Here is a 10,547-nt window from a genome sequence, read left to right on the forward strand (position 1 = left end):
TGTAGGTTGTAATTGGTGTAATATATTGCAGCAAAAATTGTGCTATTTCGTTTCTTTTCTTTTTTTACTTTTTACACCAATCACACTCATCATAACATGAACCATTTCACCAACCAAGCACTCAAGTACCTTAATGAAATATTTAAAATCGCATAAAAAGCATTCACACTAGGAAGTTTAGTAGTACTTATTATTATTATGTGGTTTAATTACTCTTTTACTATAAATATTACCTAATGAGAAGTAGAAAATTAATAAAATGGTCATTTAAAATGAGTTTCTACGTTCTGCCCGTCTTATTATCGGTTAATGACTCCCCGTGCAATAAAAACAAACGTGCAAACTCGATCTTTTTAATCTCACTTCCTGCGGTTTCCCAAAGGAGGATTTAAGGCCAACTGTGCGCCGTACAGCAGTGAAAGTTAATGTCGATTCGCATTGCTACTCATTATCTCCGCGATGAAAATCTTAAATTACACTGCACACGGAATGTCTTGATCTATTTTTATTTGTGTAAGATTCAATTACTCGCTTCTGAGTGACTGATGGACAACGCCTTAGGCTACTGCTAAGAAAATAATAATTCTTTGTAGGCACAGCGTAATGAACGTCGCTTGATGAAGAGAAAACCATTTAGTTATTTTGCAATTAGCATAATTAAATAACTAATGATATAAAATTTTAAGCCGAAGTATGTATAGTAATGAAGTTTAGAACATGTGAATAATACAAGTAATATCAATATGAAAGAGTTATTTCATCATCATCAAAATGTTTATGTATAAAAATTCATTATTAGCTCGTAGAAGTACCTAGTAGTTAGTTTTGTCTATGAATTACTAACAGTGGCAGCAGCGTCAATCTGATCATACTTCGCATGCCTTTACAAGCACCTTCGTGCTTATGAAAGCACATCAAAGGTTGATCCCGGTTCATATCAAGTACCTCAAGACGTCAAGCCATTATTAAGGGGTGTGAATGACCCTTCACCTATCTTGAGTGGGCCCGCGTGGCGTCGTGAGTTGAGGCCTGTATCCTGCAAAGGAACCTGTATCGGCTTACTTTATTTAAAAACAAGTGCTTAGTAAGATACTAACGGTATCAACGCTATGTTTTCCGCAAGTCGACCATGTCAACCAAATATTTATTCTTTTGCTAAGTCACCGCAAACTAGCCTAGTACATATTCGTTTAACATTCGAATATAGCACGACCTGGCGCGTGGTCGGTAGAGCACATTAAATACTTACCTATATGATATCAGTTTTTTGAATGGTGCCATGAGAACATTATCCGAATGATTGCATTGCATATCATGTGGGTTATTGTGTTAATGTTGCAGGCATTTATACATGTTCATGCGTTGTAATGGCTACCGCCAGGGAAAGAGGCGGTCGTGCAGTGACACTGGCGCGGACTCATACCTCGTCAGAAAGTGATGATACTCGTAGTAATGAAAAGTATCGACTGAACCAATTAAAAAAGGGGGTATAAAAATATAGTAAACGTTGTAACCAGCAAAAAAATCTGGTGTGCTTTGGTGGTTCTACAAGAAGCGATAGAGACGTTCCATAGTCGCGAAAAGCAGCGATGAATCCTGTCATCGATCAAATTGTTTCAGTTGTTATATTGTTATTTTTATTAATTGTTTATTAGTATTAGGTTTTGATTTTGCGTCATCTTATTTCTCTTCTTTGTTTTTATTTTTGTTTAAATATTTTATTCCACAAAATCTAATTTCCTTTCGTATCGAACAACAATCCTTTGAAAAACATTAATTTACGTTCTTTTTTTATGTTTTTCATTTACAGAAAACGGTTTTTAGACAATTTTGTAAATACATGAAGAGTATGTCTCTGAGGACCGCAACATTAACTGTAGCGAGTCGTCTATACTACGACACCAAGACATAATGTTTCTGTGCTCGACTCTATCGTAGCTACAGCCATGGTAGAGGAATTCAAAATAAATAAATATAATTTAAATCGCAAATCCTAATTTGGAATAGTAATATAGACACGGTGCTGGTTTCACTTCGTTTTCACACCTTTTATTTGAAGTCGCTCGGAGATGTTTTTGCTCGGGCGCCGGCGATCCACTCGTCAATAGAACTGGGTCGGTCGTCCAAACATTGATAGGTAGGTAATACGTAGCACTTTTACTTCGGAGAGATCGACCATTATTAATTCTACATTAGTACCGCACAGATGATGCGTCAGCACATTGTAACTGCCAGCGCTGCTCTCAGACAATTAAACACACAGAACCAAAACAACGGCACACATGAGTATGTTAATTGATATTGATTGTTTGACCGACTGAGCTTTAAGAGAGATTTGGCTTTTAATTAATAAATTAATTTCTGTTTTTACTATGATGCCTATTCATAATGTATCAATTTATTTGATGATGGAGATGGCAATGTTTTATTATAAATTAATGAAAGGAAGCATACATATTCGAAATCGTAAAGGAGGCGTATTTTGTGAATGAGTTATAGTATAGAAAATCAGGTGTAATAATTCTGATGAAGCATATTTTAGTAGCTGTATGATAAATTGGGTGTATCGTAACTTTTGAAGTGCTTGCGTGTCGTGATTGCGGTGCAGTCGCATCGGAGGCGGGCTGGGCGCAGGGAGCGCGCGACGCGCGTGCGCCGCCTAATCGCTGCGTAACGGTGGCGAACTGTAAAGCGCGCCACGGACCGCGGGCCGCGTGCTAAATTTGCCGAAACACCGCGATCTCTAGCGGGAAAATCTTAAATCACTTTAATTCGTGTCGATGCCCGCCCATAACTGAAAAAAGTCAATTATACAAAAAAGCATGATCGCCGCAAGAAGTTTCATCTTCGCTTTTTATAGAAAAATGACAACGATACCGCGGCTGCAACTAGCATCAAATAAAAAAGAAAAGTTGTAGCTCCAATACATACAATTTGCATATTACTAATGACAGCCTGGTACCCAAACGCAGTAAGTACAACCCAAATACAACAAAACAATTGTACCTTCGGTGCTAAAGGTTAACTATTTAGCCAGCATTTACATCGGGACTCGAGTTGCTTACTTAAGTGGCTTTCTTAGAAGCGTGTTGTTTAAATACCTAGTAATTTTATAGCACTCCAACACAATCAAAATTTAATGAAATGAAATTGCATGTTCATTGTTTTTGTTTAACACTTACTTGAGCAGTAAAATGCATTATTAGCTGTTACAAGTTTTGAAAAATAAAGTTAAAATAAATGCTATCACTGTACTGCTGTCAATAATACGGAGCTTTTATTTTCTTTGTACCTACTTCTTATAACCATACCTTGTATCATTATTTCCACATAGGTACAGGTATACTGGTAGGGTAAAAAGAGATTATGAGACATGTAGAGGCTCCTTAAGAGCAAAATATTTGAATATTTGTAAGTACCTACTATTTAATAGTCTATTTAGGTTACTAAAAAAATTGCGACATTATGGTGTTTCGGACGAGGCACTTGATTTGTTGAACTCGTATCTCACAGGCAGAAAGCAAAAAGTTTGTATTAATGGAACTGAGTCTTCTGGAGCACCTCTTACCATGGGTGTGCCGCAGGGATCGATATTGGGACCTTTGCTATTTCTTATTTATATTAATGACCTTCCCTACTTTGTAAAAGATCTATGTGATATTGTGTTATTTGCTGATGTGATGACACACTCTCACAGGTTTTGCATTGGTTTACTGTTAACAACTTATTGTTAAATGCAAACAAAACTAAATGCATTAAATTTACCTTACCTAATGTGAGGCAGGTTCCCACACAATTGATGGTGAAGAATGAACCATTAAATAGCATAAGTTCCACAACATTCTTGGGAATCACTTTAGACTCTAAACTTCAGTGGGGTCCTCATATTGAAACCTTGTCAGCAAGGCTCAGTTCAGCTGCTTTTGCAGTGAGAAAGATCAGGCATTAACTGACATTGAAACGGCAAGGCTAGTTTATTTTAGCTATTTTCACAGTATAATGTCATACGGCATATTGTTGTGGGGCTCAGCTGCGGACATTGAAACTATGTTTGTTCTGCAGAAGAGAGCAGTGCGGGCCATTTATAACCTTGGACCCCGATTTTCCTTGAGAGAATTCTTTAAGGAGATTAATATAGGTACTGACAGTAGCTTCACAGTTCATTTATGAAAACCTTTTATATGTTCGCAAAAATATAGAGCAATTTACTAGAAAGAGTGATTTACACAAGTTCAATACAAGAAACAAAAATAAACTTGCCGTTCCAAATTTCAGACTGCACAAGATTGGTAATTCATTTATGGGGAAATGTATTAAACTTTTCAATAAATTACCACAAACTGTTGTAGAATTGCCCATTCATAAATTTAAAGCACATATCAAAAGCACCTTAATGAAAAAGGGCTCCTATAAAGTTGATGATTGTATAAAAGATAAAAATGATTGGAATGTTTAACTACCTAGCTCGCATCAATACTTATGACTATAATTTGTATATTTTAAAGACTGTAAACCCTTGAAAAGGAGGCTGACAATAGTGACTGAGTTTCTTGCGCTGCTTCTTCTCAGCACTGGCCCATTTATTGTCCCGAAGCAGTGGTAGCGTTAATATTGGGACGTGTAAAAGTGCTTTTTAAAAGCCTATTTGCAAAAATAAATAAATTTTATGAATTTATCTATACAAATAAAGAAATTTTGACTTTGAACAATAAACAAAACGTGGTAAAATCACGGGAGTCCAAAGTGAATAAAGAAAACTTTATTATACCAAAAAGGAGACCAACGATCTTAACAATTGCAAATATGACACAAAATATGAACTTATGCAGTAAGTAAGGGTTATGTAAACAAGGTCAAGGAAAGCTGTCTCATGAGTCAACATAGACAAGGCACGGTAATTTTAAAACTGTTATGAGTAGCAATAAATGTATTTGATACTCGTAATATAGGTATGATAAGAGCTCGTCTCGCACGACAATCGTAAAAGTAATTATCGTGTGCGTCTCACCAGCAAAGCCTTGAACGGAATCCGGATGGATTACCGCTAGCAATCTTCGATCGAGATGTGCCTCGAGGAGCCCATTAAACAATTTTGCCGTGGTTCGTTTGCCGCAATGCAATCGTTGTCGTTAGGCTGACAACACGACAGTGCAGCTGATGGAACATACTTATTGACAATCGCATTTAATCATTGAATGCAAATATTGAACATATCAAACATAAATCATCCAGAAGCCATTAACAGCTAATGAATAAAATTGATTTATCCATATATTTACTGTAGTACTCGTATAACGTAAAATAATATTGAAATATTATTTTACGTTATATAAAAATAAGTCCTTTGAGTATCGGATTGAATGTGACTTGAATAGTATTAGCGGTATCAGCGATTATGCATCTTAGATAACGAATAAAATATGCGTCCATTATCCTACCCTACCGCTAGGTTCTCGCGGTCTTATGTACATATTGTGTATGTGCATAGTGTTATAGTTCCTTGGCGTATAAACTCGCTGCTGCGCTTTGTTTCTGATCCCAGTGTTCCCGCGCTGCTATAATTACTAAATAATCTATTGCACTATACTAATGAAATCCCAGCTCATCAGATTCTAATTAAATGCTTTGCGTGTTTAGACGCAACGGAGTACCGCAACATTGCAAGTACACATGTACTCAATTATATCACGACACTATGGAAACTAATTCTTATCTCATTACGGTACCTCGTAATGATTGCCATTTTCAATTTAATTAACTTATTTAACTTGTACTTACTTACTTTTGTATTTGATCTAAAGACTATAGATATTAATTTAATTACCCATGTGAATATTATTCTGTATTAGATTTAATTGGCAAGAGTATAGCTGTAAAACTAAATGAAATTTTAAATCTAAACCGTTTTTATTTCCCAGAATAATAACACGCTACACCTTGAAAGCTAATCTACATTAGATTAGAGCTGAGAGCATTTCCATGGCAGGCAATATCAAAGGCAGTTTTCGTTTTAAGTGTTGATAGAATAATATGCATTTAAATTACTTTCAAAATCAAGTTACTTCAACCACATTCCTTTTAAATGTATAAGTTTGATTTAAATCAATCGATACAATTATTAAGTATATTAAAAATTTACAAATTTTTCAAACTCTTCATTTGATAATAATAGGAAAGAAGCTCCGTCCATCAGACTTGTCTATCATACAAGTTTTAAACTGTAAGTTTCAAAGTTTTCCGATAGGTACGCCCATTTCAGACGCTTGAAACCAATTAAATATTTATTTGTACTAACAATCCACTATTAACTGATTTTATATTTATGACTGTAGCAAACACCACTTTCATTTACTGCATTTTAAAAGCACCGTTCAGAACGTCAGGATCATTGTCAAACACAGACATCACATAGTCCATCCCACTTGAGTGACCAAAGGAAATCCAGGTCAAAAATGTCCGACATAACGCTTTCCGAGGCCAAACGGGAAATAGCAGAATCATTGACATTAAATACCTTTTGTATGAGGCGCATTGGTCTGTCTTTTGAGGAGCCAAAGAATGCGTCGTCATATTTCGCGCAGAAGTTTATGTTGGTATTGTCAGTGATGAGCATTTGCTATCACGTTTTCAGCGAGATTGTGTACATCGGTCTAACGTTATCCAACTCGCCCAACGTAGAAGATGTTGTGCCGTTATTTCATACTTTTGGTTATGGTGCTCTTAGTGAGTAGAAAGTGATTTTTTGTAAATAAAGTAAAACAATATTAATAATAATATTGTCCCCCAAATGCTAGTATTAAAAAGACAAAAGTCAAACATAATGTTCCCAACCTTAACCTTGAATTTAAAATTAACAGGCATCGCAAAAGTATTCGCGCTATGGTACAAAAAGGACGTGTTCAAGCAACTGATAAGTGAACTAGCAGGAATCTGGCCTATGTCTCCCCTCGATGACGATGCTGCGGTCATTAAAGCAAAAAGTCTCACTGCGCTACGTATTGCACATCAATGTGAGTGTTTGCTACACGAATTCTTGGATAAAAAAACGGAAACAATTACAAGTATACACAGCTGAACAAAGAAAATAACACAGAGATAAAATTAAAGTTATTGTCCAAATCTGAATTAATTACACGTGACTCTACCAGATAAAATGGTACTATTGATTAAAATTTAGTGTTTTTCGCAGGGTACTTTGTAATAAACGTGTTAGGAGTCTGGTTCTACAATCTGACTCCAATCATCGTGTACGCATACCGCGTTTGGCAAGGACAAGACGTGGAAATGGGCTACGTTTGGGTCTCATGGTACCCTTTCGATAAACATCATCCGGTTGCGCATGTCGCCGTTTACATCTTCGAAATATTTGCCGGTAATTTATACTCCAAGCAATTCACAAACAAATAGGAATGTCTAACAAGACGTGTCGCTTATAATTTTACGGTGACTACAGCTATTTAAACGCCCATCCATAAAATTACAAATTGCAACAAAAACTGAACATCAATTTGAGATCCAAATATTTGTTTTATTGGCACAGAAAAAGTGAAAGTAAATTATATACAATTATCTAAAAACAACTATCATCATCATCAAAGTGAACAGGAGTAGTGTTGATTTGTGAGATCGTGATATGTTGCAATTAGTCCACTTTAAGCATTTGATTATAATGCCAACGACTTTACAACAAAAACGTGATAAGATTATTAGATGCACGATATCACAGTCGGACATTGTTTTTGCACTACTTTCGCGGAGGTGGGCATATAATTAATGGGCCATAATGATCCCATCGCGTCTTGTATTTGTTTTACAACCTAGTTGTGCTTTTATTACACTGTAAAATGAAGCTAAGATTTATACTCATGTGGCTGGGGTACCGAACAGAAAGACTCTACCTTATGCGCCTGCACCAAAATTTTACCATACAATTTGTCATATTTTATTTAAATTAATTTATTAATGTGTTTTATCAGGACAAACCTGCGTCTGGATCATGGTAGGCACTGACCTGCTGTTCTCTGGCATGGCGAGCCACATAGGCCTCCTTCTTCGGCTGCTACAGCGCCGCTTGGAAACGCTAGCAACTATGGAACAGACTGAAGAAGATAACTATAGAGACATTTTAGCGAGTATTAAGCTCCATCAACGACTCATCAGGCAAGTAAATTAAAAACAATTTGGTCAAACCTCGTAGTAAAGCTCTTTAGTTTTCATTTTATTTTTTCATAATATTAAGTAGGTAAGTAAGTAATTTTCTGCAAAATTGCAATATGATAATATTTCTCTATACTTAACTGAATGAATTAAAATTACACATTGTTTGCAGATACTGCAACGATTTGGAAGTTGCATTCTCTTTCTCGAATCTGGTCAACATTATTCTTAGCTCCGTCAACATTTGCTGCGTCGTATTCACCATTGTCGTACGTAATCTCTACGTTTTCAGTTATAATATTGTACTCTAGTGTACGTTCTAAACGCACCAGTAACTTAGCTGCGTAGCGCTTTGCAGATCGTGAAGTAGAACTTTTCTTGCTTCGTCACCGACGAAAATGAGTTCGTATTTAGGTATATAAACCGTTCCTTTTAGCATTGTATCTTAGAGCTGAACAATAGACAGTGATTTACCTTTTTCAGTTGCTGGAACCGTTTTTAGACATCAGCAACAAGCTTTTTTTAGGGTCAGCGTTGATTCAAATTGGAATGTTGTGTTGGTACGCGGACGACATCCTGCACGCGGTGAGTGTATCCGACTTACAATGACAGCTATTTACATTGATGCTACATTTAACTCGGCATTCAGTCAGGGAAAGTACCCAGATAAGGAAAGGAGATAGAGCGATAACTGATGTGACCAGAATGAGAAATTCTTGGATCTATACTAAATTATAAAAAGAAAAAATATTTTTAACCAAAAGGTGCACCAAACGACAAAATTACATCTAATGCTAAAGCACCTACGTTCATGCACATACGGAGCTTTAATCATGTGCCGTAAAGCAGGCAAGCTCTGCGTGTGCAGTATTACGGGCAACTATACTTTATATCACGAACTAACTGTTAGAACTGTTTAACAAGTTACATCTACTGCAGCATATTTTAAATGCCAATTTCTTATTTATTAGAAGAATAATTTTTATTAATTTCCGTTCAGTTGCTATGCGAACATGGTATTTTTTTATAGTTTACACGTGAATAAGTAGTATTGCAAATTCAAACTTCGTTTGAACAGTAAAGACTCTTCAGCTCTCTAGGCACTCTTGCTCATTTGGCCACTAACTGCCTCCACATGTTTAGTGTAAATTAGTCTTATTGCATTTATAATGTGTCGGTGGCTGAGTGCATCCGAGCCACAAGCATGAATCATAAAAGAATAACTTATGCGGCCAGCAGTGGACAAGTGAACGGGCGGCGCTTATAGTTGCACATGTTACAAGCACGCCCTCGAACAAGAGTGCGGCCGATAGTCGATAGGATAGCGAACAAGTGTGCACCGGCGCTTATATCGAGCATGTTCCGAGAGTGACATAAACGCTTGTTTAGAACGCGGACGTGGCGGCCGCCGCGTACACCAGCGGCTGGTACAGGACCAGCGCCCGCTGCCGCCGCGCCCTGCTTTTCCTTATCCAGAGGTCAGTCAACAACCGCTGCCCTCTCTCGATATAGACAACGTATTTGCAAAGCACTCCACTACCGCAACTCTGGCCAATTACAAACATTTTCCCGCGGCTTCGTTCGCATACTGATGTCGGGAACAATTAGCGTCCAATTAGATACCACAACATGAATGATGCGATTAAAAATAATTAACAGGCAAATCAATAGTAGCAGCACGTAGCAAAAACTTATGTAGGCACATAAGAAATACGCTGTATAAAATTAAATCGTATCACTTTTGCACTTAAAATCAATTTCCAATTCACGTAATCCGCTTTTTGTAGCAGTACCGTAGTGTTTGATCTAAATTAAAGTTAATAACTGTAGTTAATTGATGATTCTTTAATATTGACATCTAGATCATCGTATTGCTGTTATTGCTAATTTGGACACTGATATTGATCAATCAAACTATTTTTCAGAGCACAAAAACCAATCGCATTTACAGCGATGGGTTTCACGGATATATCTTTAGTGACCTATTCATCGGTAAATATAATTTAAAACAACAATAGTTACATATTGTTAACGAAACATAACATTACCGTGAACTTTCTTCTTTACAGATCCTGACGAGATCTTATTCCTACTTTGCACTTCTTTACACTATGTACAACGACAAATAAAAAAATAAAAAAAATACACATAGCGTACAACGATGAAATATACTTTCATCATTTTAGCTTTGAAATAATATTATTATTGGTATCATTCATATACCTAAAGCTTAGCTCGTAGAAGACATAGGTTATAGGTACTCTTAGTTATTGTATTGGTCGACTACTTGTTGTGATTTACTCGTATAGTTATTTTAGAAATGTATTTTAAAAAAATATTTATGAATAAAAACTAATTTTAGATTATACTAGTTGTTACTCATTAAAGAA

At 36.2% G+C, this 10,547-nt stretch overlaps 1 protein-coding gene across 2 annotated transcripts; it reads left to right on the plus strand.

Moving 5' to 3' along the window:
* The first annotated feature begins 6,252 nt into the window (after positions 1-6,252).
* Positions 6,253-10,525, plus strand: LOC135081328 (odorant receptor 4-like). 2 transcript variants are annotated; one of them, XM_063976057.1, is made up of 9 exons: positions 6,253-6,723; positions 6,858-7,010; positions 7,190-7,372; positions 7,977-8,160; positions 8,330-8,426; positions 8,641-8,742; positions 9,547-9,635; positions 10,083-10,149; positions 10,227-10,525. In XM_063976057.1, the coding sequence occupies exons 1-9, from the start codon at positions 6,453-6,455 to the stop codon at positions 10,284-10,286; spliced, it is 1,206 nt and encodes a 401-aa protein (XP_063832127.1). In that variant the 5' UTR covers positions 6,253-6,452; the 3' UTR covers positions 10,287-10,525. The 2 variants fall into 2 exon arrangements, with proteins under 2 accessions (XP_063832127.1, XP_063832119.1); XM_063976049.1 differs by lacking the exon at positions 9,547-9,635.
* Positions 10,526-10,547: the final 22 nt, after the last annotated feature.

The sequence above is a fragment of the Ostrinia nubilalis genome, chromosome 2, assembly GCF_963855985.1.
Source record: "Ostrinia nubilalis chromosome 2, ilOstNubi1.1, whole genome shotgun sequence".
In the NCBI taxonomy this organism is placed as follows: Eukaryota; Metazoa; Arthropoda; class Insecta; order Lepidoptera; family Crambidae; genus Ostrinia; species Ostrinia nubilalis.